At 44.9% G+C, this 21,625-nt stretch overlaps 1 protein-coding gene across 1 annotated transcript; it reads right to left on the bottom strand.

The window, feature by feature from the left end:
* Positions 1-458: 458 nt before the first annotated feature.
* Positions 459-12,828, bottom strand: LOC309523435 (coagulation factor IX-like). Its single transcript, XM_082207269.1, has 8 exons — positions 12,674-12,828; positions 8,427-8,590; positions 7,256-7,280; positions 5,818-5,931; positions 5,093-5,221; positions 3,422-3,636; positions 2,074-2,188; positions 459-1,718 (listed from the first exon to the last, which is right to left on the bottom strand). Exons 1-8 carry the CDS (start codon positions 12,738-12,740, stop codon positions 1,168-1,170), a joined length of 1,380 nt encoding a protein of 459 aa, XP_082063395.1. The 5' UTR covers positions 12,741-12,828; the 3' UTR covers positions 459-1,167.
* Positions 12,829-21,625: the final 8,797 nt, after the last annotated feature.

The following is a 21,625-nucleotide window of genomic DNA, read 5'->3' as shown; positions in this document are numbered from 1 at the left end:
TTGTCTTGGCAACCACAACACACCTTGGCCTTTTAATTGTGTCTTTCTAGTTCTGAATTGTGCACTATTTTATTTATGAAGCTGGCTAGTTCTGCAAGCCTGAATGTACAGTCTTAAGCTACAACCTGCACCCACTGACCTGGGAATAAGATCCGCTGGGCTTATTTCTGAGTAGACACTTATAGGATTGTACTCTTAGGACTTTGGAAAAATTTGCACAAATCTTTGTCGACACCTTAAGAGTAGCCAGGTTTACCACTTGAGCTGTAAAATGTATATCGGAACTAAACCAGAAGGGTTTCTGCCCTGCCTAGAAATTATACTGTAAATGTACTTGTAAAAATGTGTTAAATCTATATTTAAAAAGAATTATAAACATTGTTAAATAAAAAATATATATATATGAGACATTTTCATTTTGTGTGGAGTTTTATGCTGCTTGAATTAACAACAGAGGAGCTTTTTACATTGTATTTTATTTGCAGTTTCATAATAAACACATTGAATGCTGATTGCATTCTAATGTACCCGCTGTGCTAATTTTCCACAATACATTTAAAATCTTGTGTTTTACTCTTAAACACCACAGGTAGGGATGTGGCTTGTTTGAAATTCCCGCAGCTGTGATAATTAACATTAGTTTTAGTAATCCAAGCCAAATATTCTACCCATTGCCCAACACTACCTCTAGGTAGCAATTCCTTTGTAAACACTTTTCTAAAAGATGTTTGCTCAGTTGTGTTTAATTTTGTGAAACTATTTTTTTTTAAAAAAATGGCTTAGGAGGGGGGGGGGTTATATGTGTTGCCCCCTTCCCCCAATCATATGTTTCTTTGGAATACATTTCGGCAAGGATGGGCAAATCAGTCATTTTCAGTTTCTCCCTGTTTCTCATTTATTCCCAATCTTAAAATAAAGTTTTCCACACCTCCAATTTGCAGTCTCTTTGGGGGCAGGGATTCCTTATGAAAATCCACCAGCATTTTAATGCTGATTTCACCAAATGCTCTCATTTTTTAAAATGTTATTTTCTTGAATAATATATTTGCCATTTCCTTGCATATATTACCCCAGGTACTTTGGGCTGGAGATAACTGCTTTGGAAAATTTGGAGAAATGCAAATCTAAAAGGATTTTCAAAATTTCTCCCCCTATCACAACTCTGGGTTAATTTGCATTCAAACTCGTCATGTCTTTTATCCACTTAATGTATTTTGAAACTCTGGTGTAGACGCCATATTTGCCCTTTTTCGCACACTCCTCCCCCCAGCTGGTTATCCCTGTTAGGAACCAGGTGCCTTCAATGTCTGCGGTGTAAGGGCCCCCGCTGTCCCCTTGGCATGTATCCTTCTCTTCATCTGAGTAGCCAGCACAGAACATGTTGGGCAAGATGGGGTACCTGGTGCTCCTTAGGCAGGTTGGCCGGTCAATGTATTTCACTTTGAGAACCTGTAGGATGCTAGCCAGCCTTCCTTGGAACGCCAGCTTCCCCCAGCCACTCACAGTGCCGACGCTGTGCTTGAGCAGGCTGTTTGTGAACTCTTTGTCCGCGATGCAAATGGGAACAGCATACTGGTTGAACTCCAGTGGCAAGTCCAGCTCAAGAAGGGCAATGTCATTGTGGTACTTGTTGCTAGCGTTGTAGGTTGGGTGGGGGACCGTTCTGATCACCTGGCGACGCTGTTCAGTGCCGTCATCGATGTTGACGTTATGCTCACCTGATAAAGAGCCAAAGCATCCTTTTAAAGTAATAATAGTAATAATAATAATAATAATAATAATAATGGAAGAGGGGGCTGATCCATTAGAGCACATAGGGGCACTGCCCCCCAACCTCAGCCAGCCCCCCCCATCTGCTTGCCATCATGTTTGATGTCATGGGCTAGTTGGACGCAGAGGAACGGTGGGAGGAACCACAGGTATTTTCCAGACCAAAAACCTGGACTCAGCTTGGATTGTTCTCTTCCTACCTCCTTGTTTCTGTAAATACCCCTGAGGTTCCCCGTCCCTGCTCTGACAAAAATGTGGCAAGGAGGAACACAGCACTCACACAAACATTACTCCGTGACTTACCTGCCACAACAGTGTGAGGCACATACTCAAGGCAGTGGGCTGCAGTGACGATCCATCTTTCATTGACGATTGAGCCTCCACAGAATCCTTTCTGCTCTTCGTTGAGGATATAAACCTGCATACAGAGAAGGCTGGACTAGACCATGGGAAATTTATATAACCAGCCTGGAGACCCACTCAACTTTGGGCAAGACTCATTTTCAAAGGGAAGGTGAAGGTTGCCTGATAGCAAAGAACAGGACTATGAGGCTTGCAGAACTGTGTGTACAGCACTTCAGTGTGAAAGCATGTCTGTTGTCTACGTTACTGGGACATATGTGCTATGGTTTGGGCACCCTGGGAAACAGAATATCATTGGTCCAATCCAGAAAGGCTATGGAAATTTTACATGCAGAAATGATTTTGAACATAGCTACATTGTGTGAGTGCCCCTGAACACAGAGAGATGCTTGCCTCTCTTGATAGTTAGCAGGATGTGATCGCTGGCACCCTGCGGAAGGGAAAATACCTACAGTTCTATGTATGTTAGGAATCATGTGAGTTGGGTGGTTGATGTGCATATCAACCAGCTGTTCTACACATTCACTATGCCTCATGGAGAATGTGCCCATGAGAAGGGTACACATTGCCTGGCAAATACGCACACTCTCAAAAAGGACTTGTGGAATGTGCACATCTGAACAGCATTTTGTACATCGTCCATATAATATCTAGTCTCTCCAAGAAACATCTGCTTCTAGTTCAGAGGTGTGCAGTCCCTTGCTCACAGGCCATTATCTGACTTCATGTGACTTGGGGACATTCACAAAATGTGTCTGGAATTGTCCTTTCTCCCTTGCAAATGTCAACAGTAATTGAATTTCAGACACTCGCTGTCATCTTAAATATAACAAAGAGCTTTGTGTCACCTCAAGGACTAATCCATCTTACTGTGGCCCTAAACTAAGGAGTGGAACAGAGAAAAGGAATGAGTTTGTAGATTTGATGAGTAACTTTTCCTTGATTTCAGCTGTTATGAGTGGGTGACAGGTTTGTTTCAGAGTGAGAAAGGTTAGCTATAGGAATTGCTTCCCTCCTCCTACATTAGTTAAAGCCCAGTGTTCATTACAGCAGGGATGGCCAACATGGTGCCCTCCAGATGTTGGTGGACTACAATTCCCATCAGCCCCAAGGAAGCATTCCAATGGTGAGGGATGATGGGAGTTGCAGCACAGCAACATCTAGAAGAAACCAGACTGGCTACTGCTGCCTTAGAGGAATAAAGTATTTCGTAATTTCCTGATGGCGAACAAGAAGTTGCAAAGTTAGGCACCCCCAGATGACAAAGCGACCATGACAACTACAGTACCTGCCAAGGAATCTCCCCTTTCTTGCTGTCCATGCCACCAACCACTCGAATTCTGGCTCCTATTTTGGAAACAACCTGGGTGGCATTGTCTCCTGACTCCTCCTCAAGGTCATCCGTAGTGTTGGTGAGCAACCAGTCGTCAAATGTATTTGGCATTGAGCGGGTGAGCTTCTTTACTGCCTCTTGAGCTGTGACCTTTCCGCATGGGAAGGGCACTGGGGGAAACAAAATAAGAAGAAGACAACACCCCTGCATCTGACAGAGGGGACTCTGGCCCACAACAGCATTGCAGACAAATGCCTCTTGCTTAGTAATGACTTACTGGTTTTGACACTGTACTTGGTAGGCAAGAATTAGTTACTTCCGGTAGCTCAGGGCAAAGGTTTCTTTGAGCAGCCTTTTCCATCAAGCAGCCTTCCCCAATCAGATGTGCTCTAGTGGCTGGATGCTGGAGGAGAACCATATGGTAGCCATATGGAAGCCAGGAACTGGGACTCGGAACTGGAGGCTAGGCCAAGTTTTGGAAGGACAGTTTTGGAGGAAGAGGCTTGCAGCCCTATGGAGATTCCGCCTCCCCACACTCCACAAGGGGCTTTGCATGTCCTGTGCTTGGGGAACACAGTGCCTGCAAGATTTTCTTGCCTAACGCTGCCCTATCCCACAGGAAAGGTAGGTGGGTGTAGCTTGGCCAAAATGACCTTGTGGGTCAAATGGGAAGGTTGGTGGGACAAATCTAGTTTATGCCTTACAGGTTTTAAAATAGAACAGCCACAGCCCACTAGAGGTGATGAAACAGATGAGTGTATGCTCTAGTGCAGGGGTCTGCAACCTTTAAGGCAAAAAGAGCCACTTGGACCTGTTTCCGAAGGAAAAAAAACTGGGAGTCGCAAAACTCGTCATTATAAAAATAACTTTTTTGTCACTTTTTTATTATTTCTTTGTTTGACCCTTCAGAATTACTCCTCCTCATAGAAATAAACGTTAAATTAACAAGTTACCTTTTTTGTGTGTGTGTGTTCTTCACTCCCCTTCAAAACAGTGACCAGCGTACACAGTGGCGTAGCGTGGGTTGTCAGCACCCGGGGCAAGGCAAGTAATTTGCGCCCCCTAACCCGTGGATTTGCGCCCCCTAACCCTAATCCCCAGATGTTGCGCCCAGTGCGGCCGGCCCCCCTGCACCCCCCACGCTACGCCACTGAGCGTACATGCCCCCTTTCAATGCAGTGACCAGTGTACATGCCCCTTACAATGTAGCGGGCGGGCGGGAAGGTGACGTCGGGACGGTGCGTGACTAATGCACGCACCACCCCCATGCGACGTCACAGCCACTACAGCGCCCGCCACAGTGGGGAGTGTCGGGGCGCACAATGTGCCTCCTCCCTTCGCTAGTATCCACCCCGGAGCCGCGGCAAAGTTGTAAAAGAGCCACATGCGGCTCCGGAGCCGCGGGTTGCAGACCCCTGCTCTAGTGTGAAAGTAGCAAGCACTTATTGGACAGCACCCATTCCACCCAATCTTAAATACATCAAATAGAAGGAATGTGCATTTTTTTTATTTTGGTGGAACATGTGTCCATGACAGGAACAGAGGCCTGAAATACTAAATATGTAGAGTGTGTGGGAGATTTACAGCTCAAAACTTTAATAAAGCTGTAACAAAAAGGAGACTTACCTGTTGGCTCACAGCTCCTCTGATCATCCTGAAGCCTATAGCCAGAAGCACAGGAACAGGATGCTTTCCCTCCTGGGCCATTCTTACAAAACTGTTTGCAACCTCCATTCTTTGTGGAGCAAGTAGCATCTGATTGCAATGGGGTAAAGGGAAGCAAATTTAATCATGGGTTAAGAGCAGAAGAGGGCTGTGGAGGGTGGAGAACATGGAGACAATGAAGAAGCCCCATCACTGATCAACATTAAGGGATGGTTCACACAAGAAAACTTACAAAATGACTTCAGCATTTATGTTTCTACTAGGGCCTGCCATTGCTGCTCATGTTGCTCACCAACCCCACCAAACATCTCACCCCATTGCCAACCACAACCCCTTTTATGCCTTGCCCAAAAGACCCCGACCCCTCCCCTCAAAGCTTGTCCCCAAAGTCCTCCTCCATCCCTTCACAGCTCTCTGGGAAGAGGTTTTGATTGTTAAACCACTCTGACAACTGTAGCTTTGAAGGGGTATAGGGGTTTCCCAACAACTCTCAGCACCCTTAACAGACTACAGCTCCCAGAATTCTTTGGGGGTAGCCCTGACTGCTTAAAGTGGTGCCGTACAGCTTTAAAAATGCAGTGCAGTTAGGGCCTTTGACACACTACCATATTTGGCAATGGTCGGTTGCTTAACACCCTCTTGATTTATGGCACTGTGCAACAGAGACAGACTCCCGCTTAACATACCTAATTCACAGTTCCTTCCTTCATAACCACCCAGACACCAGCATATGTAGTTACTGATATCATCTTCACACCGACCTCCGTTCAAACAGGGGTTTGAGTCACACTGGTTTCCGTCTTGGAAAAGAAGAAGGAAATGTAATAGGAACTTGCATTATCCAACAGTTACATTGCTATTTACACATCTTTATCATGTACTTTAGAGCATAAGCAAAAAAGACGGGGTGGAGGGGGTGTTAGGGTAGGGGTAGTATCTCTGGTGGGGGGGGAATTGTGCTTCTTCTTCTTCTGGGGACGTTTATCCACCTTCAGTCCCCACCTTGCACTCAGCTTTCACCTGTAGCTCCTAAAAGCTGCCAGCAAGAGGGACCATTAGTGTGTCTCTACTAATTTGAAGCTAGTCAACCCTCTGTAACATACAGGGCGACGAACAGTGCTTCTCTACATTATTTCATTGATGAAGCTGGGAAAGGAAGGCTCATTATCCTAGAGCCAAGTTGTTGAAGGCTTGTATACCAGCATAAGAGCCTTGAACCTGGCCTAGGAGCCTATGGGCAGTCAGTACAAATATTTTTGCAAGGCTGCCTGCCCCTATAAGCAGTCTTGCCACTGCATTCTTCACCAGCTGGAGGTTCCACACCTGTCCCAACACAGCCCCACATAAAGTGCATTGCTGCAATAATCCAGTATCAAGGATTATTATCCCAATCCAAATACAGCAGTAGATCCAGGAAGCTATTTTCTACAAAGCCAGATCATGGGTCTATTTAGCTCAGTGCTGTCCACCCTGCCTTGCAGTTGCTCTCTAGAGTTTCAGACCCACCTGCAGATGCCATGGACTGAACAAGGAACCTTTGGCACGGACTCTACCAACGAGCCATAAAAGGGGAGGGGGTGGGAGAGAGAGATGGGAAATTAACATCTTACAGGTAGGAATTAATGGATTCCCCCAGTTTTCTTCTATTGTTTTTCCCAATATGCTGGTTTCTTTCGGGTTCTGCTCTTCTGCATTCCAGAATGTTAGCGACAGACCTTATGCATGCAACTGTACAGCAGTATGTTAAAAGCGAACACACACCTAGGTCCAGACTGGGGGGGGGGCATATAGGCCACTTGGCCCAGGTCTCCAATTCCAAAGGGGGCCTCGGTCAGCATATTTATATACTTATTTATAAGACTTCAGTTATCCCCAGGGTGAAAAGGGGGGGCAACTTATCTACCTGGCCCCGGGCCTCTGCCTGGCTCTGCAAGGCCCTGCACACACACACACACACACACACACACACCCCACACACACAGAGTGCCCTAAAACTCAGGAGTCAATCATCTTCCATTTACTGGCCCTTTCCATGATTCCAGTTGGAATGCAACTGTTTCATTTTGAGAATAAAGTACTGCAATGCAATTGAAGTGTCATTTTTTTTAAAAAAAGTCTACTTACCAAGGTATACCTTCCAGAATTCCATCTGCAAGAAATATGGTAAAGCTGAATTCAAATGAAAATGAAAGCAGGAAAGCAAGTAACATATATAAGCCATCTATGTAACATTTGTATAATGATCCAGACCCAGCACCGATTTGAGGGTTCAAATCATGCGCAAGGGTGATGTCAATGCCTTTAACCCATGACTGAGTACATAACAAACTCCTTCTAATCATCTACAGTCGGAAATAATCAGGATAGTACATTCACAGAGAACCCACATCTTATAAAAAATTCCTTCCAGTAGCACCTTAAAGACCAACTAAGTTAGTTCTTGGTATGAGCTTTCGTGTGCATGCACACATGCACACAATGTATCTGAAGAAGTGTGCATGCACACGAAAGCTCATACCAAAAACTAACTTAGTTGGTCTTTAAGGTGCTACTGGAAGGAATTTTTTATTTTGACTATGGCAGACCAACATGGCTACCTATCTGTAACCCATCTTATGTTTTTTGCTTCTTCAAAAGAAAACCAGGATTCTAGTCCTCATTGCTGCCAAACTGAGGCATCCTTTAAAGTCTGAGGCATTGTGCCTACCATAAGTGCAAAAGCTAAACTGGCAGCTAAATATGCTTTTCAGAAGCCAATGAAGGGCTCAAGCCCTTCTCACTCCCTATCCCAGCAAAATAATAATTATGCAAAAAAGTAAAAGTGGCAGAATGTGCAAAATAAGGGGACTCACATACATCTACTTTGTCTGTAGGCCACAAAATTTCCTAAGTACAGAATTTGGATACCTTGGCACAGAATCATAGAGTTCACTGGGATTTACTAAAGAGGTTTGGTAAAGCACACTAAGGCTGCTGTACATACTTACCTGCTAAAAAGCCCCATTGAACTCAGTGAGATCACACTAGTGGAACCTTTCTCTCTCACACACATTTTGGGAAGGGCTGCTCTTTCTAACTTGCAACAAACTATGGGAGAATTTCTCCTCCTGTTGGGAGAAATTCAGTTAAATAGTTCAACCCGCTCAGAAAAAAATAAAAATTATCTGCCTGTCAGTAGGATGGGGAATTTCACAAGACTCCTTGCAAACAGCTCTAGATTGCATAGCAGGTTCTTTTTTCAATTGCACACCCATGGTGAAGTTCTAGATCTCGCATTCTAAAAACTGGAACTCACCGTTTTCTCATCATTTTCAAATACTTCTCTTGCTTCCTCATAGCTGCATCTTTCTTCCTGGCACTCGCGCTCGAGGTTTCCTTGAACCATTTCTTCCAGCCGCCCAGAATTGTACCTTTTGTAGCGTGGCAAAACGGCATTCGCCTCATCCTGGTTTATAAAAACTTCAAGTTGCAAAGAAGCAGCAGGTCAGAGAGCGAAATGAGCAAAAGAATTAACTGGAATAATAACTACCCAGGGTCCCTGGGACAACTGATGGCTTTTGAAAGCCATGGCTGTTTGGATGCTTGGATGTTCTTGAGGTTGAGACTTGCTGGTAAATAGAAAAAGCCAAGAGGTTCACCACTCAAATCTCACCACAGCCACAAATTCACCTGGATGGATGTAGGCAAGACATTATTACAGCCAGTGTGGTGCCATGGGTAGAGTGTTAAACTAAGACCTGGGTTCAAATCCCGACTGAGATGTTGTTTGCAGATTTGCAGATGATGCTGTCCTGACAGTGTACTCTGAGGAAGTTTTCCAGAGACTCATCAACTGTTTTGCCCAAGCCTGCCTCAAGTTTGGTCTCACCATCAACCTGACGAAGACCAGCGTCACTGCCAGCACACTAGGCATCAGCATTGGTGATCACACCCTTGAGGTGGTAGACAATTTTGTCTACCTGTCTAACCTTTCCACGGACCCTGAGCTAGACAAGTGGCAAGGCAGCGATGGCAATGGCTCACCTCTCCAAAAGGATATGGGAGAATGTGATGCTAATGACCAATACCAATATGAAGGTCTACTAGGCTTGTGTGGTGAGCACACAGCTTTATAGTCACGGGCAGTTTACACCTGCTAGGAGAAACGCCTCAATGCTTTCCATATGTGCTGTGTCAGAAAGATTTGGGGCATCACACGGCAGAAACAAGTACCAGGCAATATGTGTCCACATTCCCAGCATGTTCACACTCTTGTCTCAGCAACATCTATGCTTGCTTGGTCATGTACACAGAATGGAGGATGGAAGGATCCCCAAGGATGAGCTCTATGGGGAGCTGTCTTCAGGCACCAGGCCTGTTGGCAGACCAGCTCTGCATCATAAAGATATTTGCAAACATGACACGAAGGCTGGCTACATCAACCCCACCGTGTGGGAATCCCTTGCAGACACAGTGCCTGGAGACAGACAGTCAGGTTGTGCATCTACAGCAATGACCATAGGAGAAATGGCTGCTGAGACGGCACAGAGAGACGAAAAAACATGATTCATCTGCACCAGTGAAACCAGACGCCCCACTGCAATAAAAAATGTCTCTCCCATTTTGGTGTCTATAACTGCAGCAGGCACTGTAACTCTTCAACAGTTTTGACTTTACCCCTGAAGGTGTCCCAAGACAGATGGATGCCAATACCAACAATGCCACCTTAGCTTACAGGTGTGTTGTAAGGATTACTGAGGCTGAGTGCAGTAAAATGAGGTGGAAGAAGACCAGCCCAACCTAGTTCAGAATGCAGACTGGAGATACAAGATCAGACTGCTCCTATGTGTCAAAAATGCTCTGCAAGTAGAAAGCGACTCCATCAGGCTGGGAGATTCTAGGGCAGCCACTTCGCTTCAGTGTTGGCCTTCTGGTTGCAGAGAGTTTGCAACACTGGGGAGTGTTGAAAATGCAAACCTGTGACATCCATTCCATGAGTGGAGAAATATTTTCGCCTCAGGGGCTGCATTCCTCATAGGCAACTTTCCAGGGGCCACATGTAAGTGGTGGGTGGAGTCAGAGGAAAAGTGGGTGGAGCAAAATATGTGATTTCCCTTTTTAAAGGGGGATGCATTCAACTGCATTCCTTTCTCCATCTACTCTGACAAGCAAAAGGCATGATTGCAATTCAAGGTCACATTCCACCCAGGCAGAAACACTCAAGTGCAAGGCTGGTGAGCGGTGGAGCCTGGGGAAGAATCTGAGGGCTGAATTGAGAGACACGGGGGGCTGCATTTGCCCCCATCCAGGCCTGAGGCTTATATATGAGAGAAGTGTTTTCCTTCTTGAAATGGGGTAGATAAAAATGCTACACCTGACCCTCTCACCCCGCCCCCTCCAAATTGGCCGTATAACAGCATTGTCTTCTTAGGGTTACCATATGTCCAGAATTTTCCAGACATAGCCAGTATTCAGCACCTCCACCCCAAAGCAGCATTTGGGCGGAAATTGCTTAAATGTCCAGGAAGGTCTGGCCATGTGGCAGCTATAAAAACACATTTCTGTTGCTGTTGAGATTTCACAAAAAAGCCCGCAACGTCTTTGGCAAAACCAAACCAAAACCAAACCAAAACCCACCAAAGAACTTTGTCAAGAAAAGCTTAACAACTTTTTGAAATATGGCAACCCTGTTTCGGAAACCGAGAGGATGGTTGCACAGATCATAAGCATGATACAAACTATAAAAAACAGAACTATCACAATTCAAGGCAGTTGGCCATACAGAAATCCTATTGAAGGAGGCTCCCTCAACCCCTGTATTCCCAGCTCTCACTAAGGTAATAATTAAACTCCTAGTTGTGACCTATGACTTATTTGCCAAAGCTAAGGAATGAGCCACACAGCACAGTCATTCATACCATTGATTTCAGTGGGACAAGTTCAAGCAAGAGTTTAACTTGCCCATCAAAATTCATCAAAAGCCACAGGACTTAAACATGTATAACTCTGGCTGAATTGTGCCTGAAGTATGCAGTTGGATGCACATCCTAAAATGCAGAAAAAGGAAGCTTCAAAGTACATTTTATGCATATATATTTTTACTGTATTCCTAATCTATTCCATAAACAAGGTTTGAATCAGCTGCCAAATTTGAAATAACCACACAAAATAATATTCATTTCTTAAGGTGAACACCCTGTAAATATCCCAAATTGCATTTTAAATATCTGTTCAGGCTTATATGCCAAATGTGGAAATAATTATATTTATTTTCATTCATCATTATTTGTCTATGCAATGTTTTTTTAAAGTATTATTATTATTATTATTACATTCCACCTTTCCTCCAAGGAGTTCAAGGTGGCACACATAGTTCTCCCTCTTGTTTTATCTGCACAACAACCCTTTGAGGTAGGTTAGACTGAGATTGAGTGACTGACTCCAAGGTCACCCGGTGAGCTTCACGGATGATCGGAGATTTGAACCCTGGTCTCCCAGGTCTTAGTCCAACACTCCAAACACAACACTGTAGCCTCTGGTTAATTGGAACTGTCATAATTTCTTCTTCCTTGTTTCATCTATTTATATTAATTGTTTTTTCTTCTGCCGGAACCCAGGACTCCAGCTGGTGCAGAACACAGTGGCCAGACTGCTGAAGAGGGCATCTGATGGATATCATGAGGCACCATTGTTAAAACATTTTCATTGGATGCCCATCTACTACCGAGCCACATTCAAGTTCCTTTAATAATTTGAAAAGCCCTGAACAGGTAAAGTACCTAAGCGACTACCCGAACCCTTATATCCCAACTTCATCACTAAGATCGTCTGCAGGAATGCAGTCAGTTGTCCTCTGAGTCTCAAGAGAGGCTCATTTGGGAAGAGGAAAATCAGCCTTCCTTGTCATCAGCTGAGTCCTGTCGAATACTCTGCCTCTAGTGATCCAACAGGTACCTTCTGTTTCAACGTTTAAATGCCTCCTGAAATTTTTCTTTGGTTACAGGTTTATGAAGGCAGTTAGGAATACATCTTTCTACAACAGTTTGCTGATTTCAACATTTTTTTTTTACATGGTTTTTGTAGCAGGCTTCTTTTTGTACAATTGCAAACAGCTCTGATATTTTTGTAATGAATAGTGGTATATAAATACATATATGTTATAATAAATACACATCAAAAGAATATACAGTGCAAGTATCTTTTTTAAAAAACGAATGCACATTAAAATTATCAACAAATCAAAGCTACTCATAAAACAGTAGCCAGGTGCTAAATCGTACGTCAAAATGTGCACCGAGATATTGCATTTCTTACTTTAACTACACTGTGAACTGAAGGCTATATGAAGCCACCACCACCCCTCAGTTCTTTAAATTAATGAAAGTTGGGTCAACAGATGTTATTCCTCTGGCAACTACATTAAAAAAAGAAAAAGATCCTACACATAAAAAACATTTGACAAGAGTGAAATGTTTCTCCTTCCTTGTAAATTATTGATCGCATATCTGCCTCCTGGACCCTGGTCTCATTTCAAGTGACTCATTCTGTTTAAAATGAACCCACCTGCACATTCGCCACGGAGGTGACATCCCAGGAGACAGATGGCCAGCACGAAGAAGCTGTTTGCCATTTTCTTAAAAGCAGTGCATCTGCTTTGCTAACAATGTATTGTGGACTAGGAGCCACCAGTTTAAGGGGTCCAAAGGGCAAGTACATATTTGTTTTGTTTTGGGCTCAGCTTTGAGGTCATCTTCTAAAAGGAAGTCCCTGGGTGGACACCTCCGGAAGTTTCTAAAATGGCTTCCCCTATATTGAAACACCAGTTTCAGCATGGCCATGACATAAAACCTCACAGACAAAGGGCTAGGGTCTTTGAAAAGCAGGGCTGGGGAATCTTTTCTCAGGCCAAATACCAGATTCTCTGCTAGGTAACTTTCCAAGGCCCACATGTACTGGTAAATGGTGGGCAGGGCTGGTGGCCAAAGTGGGTGGGGCAGTGGATGCAAATTTTACCTATGCAAAGCACGTTGGTTTCTACACTTTCTTTCCCAAATGAAACCTGTGTAGGCAGGGAATAGAAGTAAGGAGAAGCATGGCAGTCTCCAGACCATTCTTTGCTGATCTGGTGCCTCCCACCATTCCCACCAACCCCAGCCAGCACAGGGGGTCAGGAGAGCTGTCAATCTGCAGCACCAGGTTGGTGGAGCTCACAGAGAACCCAAAGCGAGTTTTCATTATCTTGGCTTGTGAGTCAATAAGGTCTATAAACCATAGGCACTGGAGTAGACCTATTTGAGTCAACTCTTAGGGGCTGAAGTCCCTCCAATAAAATACTTGAGGGGCCCCCAAAATTGATGGGCATTGCCATTCAAATGATGTGTGTGTGTGTGTGTGTGTGTGTGTGTGTGCGCGCGCGCGCGCGCTGCATCTTGTCATCAATTACTTGCCCCCATCTCCTCCTCAACATTGGTGCATCATGGGGCATCAACAGCTCAGAAGGATAGAGAGTGGAAGGGAAGACTGCCATGCTTCTCCTTACTTCTATTCCCTGCCTACACAGATTTCATTTGGGAAAGAATGGGATTATAAACTGAGTATTTCTCAAATAAATGGAGCAGCGCTGCCATTCCCCCTTTCTTGATCCCAGTAATCCAAATATGTAGCATGCTGATCTCAGCACTTCAGAAGGGATAAGCTTGAAATCTCTGTCTTGGGGCCTATTTGCGCTATACATTTAAAGAAGTATTATGCCACTCTAAGAGAGAGATGCCTGCCCCTCAAGGAGATGATTCCCCCTGGGAACTATAGTGTGTTAAGGGTGCTGAGAGTTGTAAGGATGCCTCTATTTACAGAGCTGTAAACCTCAGGGTGCCCTGGGAACAGGAATTGACCGCTCTGAGAATTGTAGTTTTATGGGAGGGGAATAGTGGGGAGTCTACAAACAACACTTAGCACCCTTAACAAGCTACAGTTCCCAGTATTCTTTGGGTGAAGCCATGACTGTTTAAAGTGGACTGGTGGTGCTTTAAATGTATAGTGCACATGGAGCTTTAGACTAAATCTGTGAGCCACCTCATAGCTTTAACGAATTATTCTACTGTTGTGTTTATTATCATTTCCCCTCATGCAACCACCTCCTAGCAAGTGTAGCCTTTTACCTGAGGAAGAACTCCTGAGAATCCAGAAGTATGTTGTGTTTTTTTGTGACTTTTTGGTTGGACCTAATAAAGGTGTTGGGACGCGGGTGGCGCTGCGGGTTAAACCACAGAGCCTTGGGCTTGCCGATCAGAAGGTCTGCGGTTCAAATCCCCGCGCCGGGGTGAGCTTCCGTTGCTCTGTCCCTGATCCTGCCAACCTAGCAGTTCAAAAGCATGTCAAAGTGCAAGTAGATAAATAGGTACTGCTCCAGCAGGAAGGTAAACGGCGTTTCCGTGTGCTGCTCTGGTTCGCCACATGACCCGGAAGCTGTATGCCGGCTCCCTCGGCCAGTAAAGCGAGATGAGCGCCGCAACCCCAGAATCAGTCACGACTGGACCTAATGGTCAGAGGTCCCTTTACCTTTTTAATAAAGGTGTTACCAGCTGCTGGCTGACTGACTTTCCTTCTTATTGATGTGCATGGCTGCCTTTGTTCTTTTTAGTTTACTTTCTGCTTTTTGCAGCGCACACATGCCGCAACAGAGGTCAAAATCTACATTTGCACCAAACAGCAATGCTCCTGTCTGCAGTAAGGCTGTACTCTTTGGTTATCTTAATTATTTAAGCTTGCATTGGGGTAGAATGGTCCCACCCCATTAATTAATTTTGCAAATTATTATTAATTAATAAGTTTGCAAAGCTTATCTGCAATGGCATCAATAAACCGAGAAAGTGCTGTGTCGAGACTGAAGGCAGAATCCAAGACAGGGATTAGTGCAGGAGTTGCCAACCTTCCTAAGTCAATAGGCATATTTGGATTTTTTGGGTGAGTGCTACGGGCACCACCCTGGTTACTCAGCTTCCTCCCAGGAGAAGCAGAACGAGAGAAGGTGTCCATGCACACCCATTGCTTTTCCAAGTGATCTGACTAAAAGTAGAATTAATCATGGGCTTTGAAAAGCACCTGTAAATGTCATGACCGCTGGATCCAGCAGCTGCCAAGGCTTGTGAGTCAGGAGCTGCAGACATTCCAGTGAAGGGACTCAGCGACATTAGTAAAAAAAAACCAAACAAACCCCAGCGTTATAAACATGCAACACCAGATGGCGCTGAAGAGCACAAAACATTTGTAGGCGATTTTATGTAGGAATTTTTTCCTTTTGTTATAACAATTTGATTTATAACTTATTTATAGTGTGTGCTTTTCCCTGTGTTTAGATCCACCCAAGGAATCAGACCAGGTGCAGGGCTGTGAGTCTGCTGGTAGAACAGGAGCTGAAGCTGATGAACATGAGCTCCCCCCCCCCCAAGAGCCTCCTCCAGTGATGGCTGATGTCCAGTGGGAGGGCAGGAAGCAGGGAGGCCAACAGTAGTCTAGGTTTGTCCCCTTCCTCCTTGCTGCTGAGTTCTATAAGGGCAACACTGAGGTTGAGGAGGAGGAGGAAGATGGCAGCCAGCCCCTGGACTTGGATCCAAGCAAGGAGGAGAAAAATAACTACCAAACTTTTAGAAGACATCTGAAGGCAGCCCTGTTTAGGGAAGCTTTTAATGTTTAATAGGTTGTTGTATTTTAGTGTTTTGTTGGAAGCCGCCCAGAGTGGCTGGGGAAACCCAGCCAGATGGGCGGGATATAAATAATAAATTATTATTATTATTATTAATCAGGAGGGCACTGGCTGAGGGCAGATTTGAGGTTGCTGGGGCAGTGTACTGTGTCCCAACTGCCCTAATGGGCCAGCCTGTACTAACCTTCTGCATCTGTAGGGACAGAGCGTGGACCTCCATGAGCACCTTCCCTTGAGGAACACCCCTCAAGGGCTGGTCCTTTAAGAACGTTTACTGTAGTTAGTCACAAGGTGGTGGAGAGACCGCCTGAGACCAGAGGCTTAAAAGTGATTGGTCAGCTTCAAACCTTCATCAGGGCAAGCTGCCCACTCAGTTTTCTGTAGCTATGCATCTTTCTCTATGGAATATGTTACTGGACTAGACCCTGCGACATTAAAAATGAAACTACCAACTTCCTCCTTCACCTCTGTGTATTTTTCAAGGGAGAAAATGTCAAGCACCCTCAGCTTCTCATGGTCAAGGGGGCAAGGGAGTGGGGGGGGGGGTGAGGAGCTCAGAGGCTTCACGGGCACCAAGTTGGTGACCCTTAGATTACTGAAATGGTCCCCGAAGCCTGGAGTTTTGTTCCTGTAGGAGAGCTGGAACTCTTTTAAGCGATCAGTCTTGGCTGTTGAACCACAGTTTTACTGCAAAGCTTGCAAAAGAGCATGCGTGTTTATTTTGGGTAGTGATGTTGTAGCAGACACTTACTGAGCTAAAGCGAAGCTGCCATCTGATTGCAGGGTACATTATGCATCTACAAATGCTAAATTGCTAATGCCTTCTGAAGCTCCTCTAATGTATTAGTTCAACAGTATTATTATACCACTCAACAAGAAAATGATACCTTGAATCCATTATAGCTTGAATGATGGTATGCTATCAGGCGCCAAATATTTGGCTTCCAGCAGTTTTAAAAGATAGCCATGTCTATATTAAATTCCACCAAAATAATAATAATAATAACAATAATTTGGCGCTCTCTCTCTCTCTCTCTCTCTCTCTCTCTCTCTCTCTCTCTCTCACACACACACACACACACACACTTTAAAAAGAGGTAGAGTTCACTTAAAATAAATAAATTTCAGACCTAAATACTTTGTCTAGGCAACCAGAACACACACAACATAGTGTTATGAGTTGGGTGGGGAAAGAGCAGTCTGTATGCCAGGACCCTTCTAATTCCTGGGTACAGCAATTATTAAAAATCTAAAGAAAGATTTTAGTTCCTAGATTAGCCAGGCTAGCTTCCTGGTAAGGTAATGGCCTAAGAATGGGCTACTAAGGAAACAAAGGAAGTGGTTCAGTGCCAGAAGGCAAATGGGTGGACCCTCCTTCCTTAACTCAGTGGTAGTTAGAAAGACAAAGGCTGGAAGTAGCTGGAATTAGCAAGCTGGGGAGGGAGAGGCTTAGAGCCATGCCTGATTTCTGTTTGACTCCAAGGTTGCGGCTATGGTAGAAGCAAGACCATCTTGGAGTCTTATTGCCATGAACCCTCCCATCATAGGCCCAGATTGTATACGTGTGTAAATAAATCATATATTGTAATGGCCACAGTCTCTGCTGTACTTCATTCTGAAGGAAGCACAAACCCTGGGTAAGCGCCTGGAACCCCTGGAATCTCACACTGCTCAGAGATTGGGGTGCAACAGTATTTTAGCCTTTTAATCTCATCTTGCTAGATCTGTATGCACTTTTACTGATGAAGCTGCCTGGTTCTGCAAACCTGAATGTACTGTCTTAGAATGCAATCCTATATCTGCTTACCTGGGAGAAAGCTCCATTGGGTTTACTTCTGAGTAGCCAGGTCTAGGATTACAATCTTAAGACTTTTAAAAGCTTTACATTCCCATTGGAGGGTTTCATCTCACCCAATTCAGCAGACACCGGCTGCTCCCCTGGTGCCTGCACACAGGTCTCTGAATTTTCCTGCATGTTTTCCTCCACTGCCGATTCCTCAGGCACTGGCTCTTCCTCTTGCATGTTTACACACACCTACAATTTCTCTCCCCCTTCATGGATCACTGCCTTGCCGTGGCGAAGGGGCTTGAAGAACTCAGAGAAGCTATGAACTATGCCGAGCAGGGCACACAAGATGAACAGGTCATAGTGGAGAGTTTTGACCAAACGTGATCCACCTGGAGTAGGAATCGGCAAGCCACTCCAGTATCCCTGCCAAGAAAACTCCATGGACAAAGACAACAGGCATATAAAAGTTATGACACTGGAAGATGAGCCCCTCAGGTCGGAAGGCGTCCAACATGCTACTGGAGAAGAGCGGAGGACAAGTACAAGTAGATCCAGAGCTGATGAAGCGGCTGGGCCAAAGCCGAAAGGACACTCAGTTGTGGATATGCATGGAAGCGAAAGGAAAGTCCAATGCTGTAAAGAAAAATATTGCATAGGAACCTGGAATGTAAGAACCATGAACCTGGGTAAGTTGGATGTGGTCAAAAATGAGATGGCAAGAATAAATATTGACATCCTGGGCATCAGTGAGCTAAAATGGACGGGAATGGGCGAATTCAGTTCGGGTGACTACCATATCTACTACTGTGGGCAAGAAACCCGTAAGAGAAATGGAGTGGCCCTCATAGTCAACAAAAGAGTGGCGAAAGCTGTACTGGGATGCAGTCTCAAAAATGATAGAATGATCTCGATACGTATCCAAGGCAGACCTTTTAACATCACAGTAATCCAAGTTTATGCACCAACTACTGGTGCTGAAGAAACTGAAATTGACCAGTTCTATGAAGACTTACAAAACCTTATCGAAGTGACACCAAAGAAGGATGTTCTGCTCATTATAGGGGATTGGAATGCTAAAGTAGGGAATCAAGAGATAAAAGGAACAACTGGCAAGTTTGGCCTTGGAGATCAAAACGAAGCAGGGCAAAGGCTAATAGAGTTCTGTCAAGAGAACAAGCTGGTCATCACAAACACGCTTTTCCAACAACACAAGAGACGACTCTACACATGGACATCCCCAGATGGGCAACATCTAAATCAGATTGATTATATTCTCTGCAGCCAAAGATGGAGAAGCTCTATACAGTCAGCAAAAACAAGACCTGGAGCTGACTGTGGCTCAGGTCATCAGCTCCTTATAGCAAAATTCAAGCTTAAACTGAAGAAAGTAGGAAAAACCACTGGACAGGTAAGATACAATCTAAACCAAATCCCTTATGAATACACAGTGGAAGTGAGGAACAGGTTTAAGGATTTAGATTTGCTGGACAGAGTGCCTGAAGAACTATGGATGGAGGCTCGTAACATTATACAGGAGGCAGCAACTAAAACCATCCCAATGAAAAAGAAATGCAAGAAAGCAAAGTGGCTGTCCAACGAGGCCTTACAAATAGCGGAGGAGAGAAGGCAAGCAAAATGCGAGGGAGATAGTGAAAGATACAGGAAATTGAATGCAGATTTCCAAAGAACAGCAAGGAGAGACAAGAAGGCCTTCTTAAACGAGCAATGCAAAGAAATAGAGGAAAGCAACAGAATGGGAAGAACCAGAGATCTGTTCAAGAAAATCGGAAATATGAAAGGAACATTTCGTACAAAGATTACCATAATAAAGGACAAAAGTGGTAAAGATCTAACTGAAGCAGAAGACATCAAGAAGAGGTGGCAAGAATACACAGAGGAATTATACCAGAAAGATATGGATGTCTCATACACCCCAGGTAGTGTGGTTGCTGACCTTGAGCCAGACATCCTGGAGAGTGAAGTCAAATGGGCCTTAGAAAGCACTGCAAATAACAAGGCCAGTGGAAGTGATGGTATTCCAGCTGAACTGTTTAAAATTTTAAAAGATGATGCTGTTAAGGTGCTACACTCAATATGCCAGCAAGTTTGGAAAACTCAGCAGTGGCCAGAGGATTGGAGAAGATCAGTCTACATTCCAATCCCAAAGAAAGGCAGTGCCAAAGAATGCTCCAACTACCGCACAATTTCACTCATTTCACATGCTAGCAAGGTTATGCTTAAAATTCTACAAGGAAGGCTCAAGCAGTATGTGGACCGAGAACTCCCAGAAGTGCAAGCTGGATTTAGAAGAGGCAGAGGAACCAGAGACCAAATTGCAAACATGCGCTGGATTATGGAGAAAGCCAGAGAGTTCCAGAAAGACATCTACTTCTGCTTCATTGACTATGCAAAAGCCTTTGACTGTGTTGACCACAGCAAACTATGGCAAGTTCTTAAAGAAATGGGAGTGCCTGATCACCTCATCTGTCTCCTGCGAAATCTCTATGTGGGACAAGAAGCTACAGTTAGAACTGGATATGGAACAACTGATTGGTTCCAAATTGGGAAAGGAGTACGGCAAGGCTGTATATTGTCTCCCTGCTTATTTAACTTATATGCAGAATTCATCATGCGAAAGGCTGGGCTGGATGAATCCCAAGCCGGAATTAAGATTGCCGGAAGAAATATCAACAACCTCAGATATGCAGATGACACAACCTTGATGGCAGAAAGTGAAGAGGAATTAAAGAACCTTTTAATGAGGGTGAAAGAGGAGAGCGCAAAATATGGTCTGAAGCTCAACATCAAAAAAACGAAGATCATGGCCACTGGGCCCATCACCTCCTGGCAAATAGATGGGGAAGAAATGGAGGCAGTGAGAGATTTTACTTTCTTGGGCTCCATGATCAGTGCAGATGGTGACAGCAGTCACGAAATTAAAAGACGCCTGCTCCTTGGGAGAAAGGCGATGGCAAACCTAGACAACATCTTAAAAAGCAGAGACATCACCTTGCCAACAAAGGTCCGTATAGTAAAAGCCATGGTTTTCCCAGTAGTGATGTATGGAAGTGAGAGCTGGACCATAAAGAAGGCTGATCGCCGAAGAATTGATGCTTTTGAATTATGGTGCTGGAGGAGACTCTTGAGAGTCCCATGGACTGCAAGAAGATCAAACCTCTCCATTCTGAAGGAAATCAGCCCTGAGTGCTCACTGGAAGGACAGATCGTGAAGCTGAGGCTCCAATACTTTGGCCACCTCATGAGAAGAGAGGACTCCCTGGAAAAGACCCTGATGTTGGGAAAGATGGAGGGCACAAGGAGAAGGGGACGACAGAGAATGAGATGGTTGGATGGTGTTCTTGAAGCTACTAGCATGAGTTTGATCAAACTGCGGGAGGCAGTGGAGGACAGAAGTGCCTGGCGTGCTCTGGTCCATGGGGTCACGAAGAGTCGGACACGACTAAACGACTAAACAACAACAACAACAATTTCTCCCACACACCCCCCTTCCACAACAGGCTCGCAGGGAGTGGAGAAATCAATAAGAAGCAGCCTCTCAGCTCTAGCCACCTCACATTTCCCCAGTGCGGCTTCCCCCCTTGTTTTCAGCTACCTCAGCTGCCCACCCACACTATGGATCTCTTTGGCCACCCCTTCCATCTGGGTGCCTTGCAGCTGGGTCCTGGGTCATTCTCACCCCCCCCCCATAGCATCTCATTCAGCAGGGCCCTCAACTTGCATGGAGTCACACCCTTCTCTCCAAGGAGGCCGTTCACACACTCTGCTTGCAGCTGCTTCACCTCAGCAAATTGTTGCTGGATCATGTGCCCAAGCCGCCCCATGTCTTGCTGGCTTCACTGCTTCATCTGTTGCTGGAGCTGAACTGCTCAAGGAGTGTTGCTGTTCCTCCTTCAGCTCTGGCACATCTTGGTCACAGGTCCCCCTCCAGGACATACAAATCCCACACCCCAATACCGAACAGTTGCAAATTTCCATGGGTTTCAAGCACTTACCCAGGTTTCAT

This window comes from Podarcis vaucheri, assembly GCF_965113315.1.
Source record: "Podarcis vaucheri genome assembly, chromosome: Z".
Lineage (NCBI taxonomy): Eukaryota > Metazoa > Chordata > Lepidosauria > Squamata > Lacertidae > Podarcis > Podarcis vaucheri.
The sequence above is the reverse complement of the archived record's forward strand: the minus strand, read 5'-3'. Positions and strand labels throughout refer to the sequence as shown.

What these genes read in the sequence shown, in the direction of transcription:
- LOC309523435 (XM_082207269.1), bottom strand. Translation starts at nt 12,740, where the DNA reads ATGGCAAACAGCTTCTTCGTGCTGGCCATCTGTCTCCTGGGATGTCAC. An exon ending in CCTCCGTGGCGAATGTGCAG is followed by an intron (nt 8,591 to 12,673) that starts GTGGGTTCATTT and finishes TGCAACTTGAAG; the next exon opens with TTTTTATAAACCAGGATGAG. An exon ending in TTGAAAATGATGAGAAAACG is followed by an intron (nt 7,281 to 8,426) that starts GTGAGTTCCAGT and finishes TATTTCTTGCAG; the next exon opens with ATGGAATTCTGGAAGGTATA.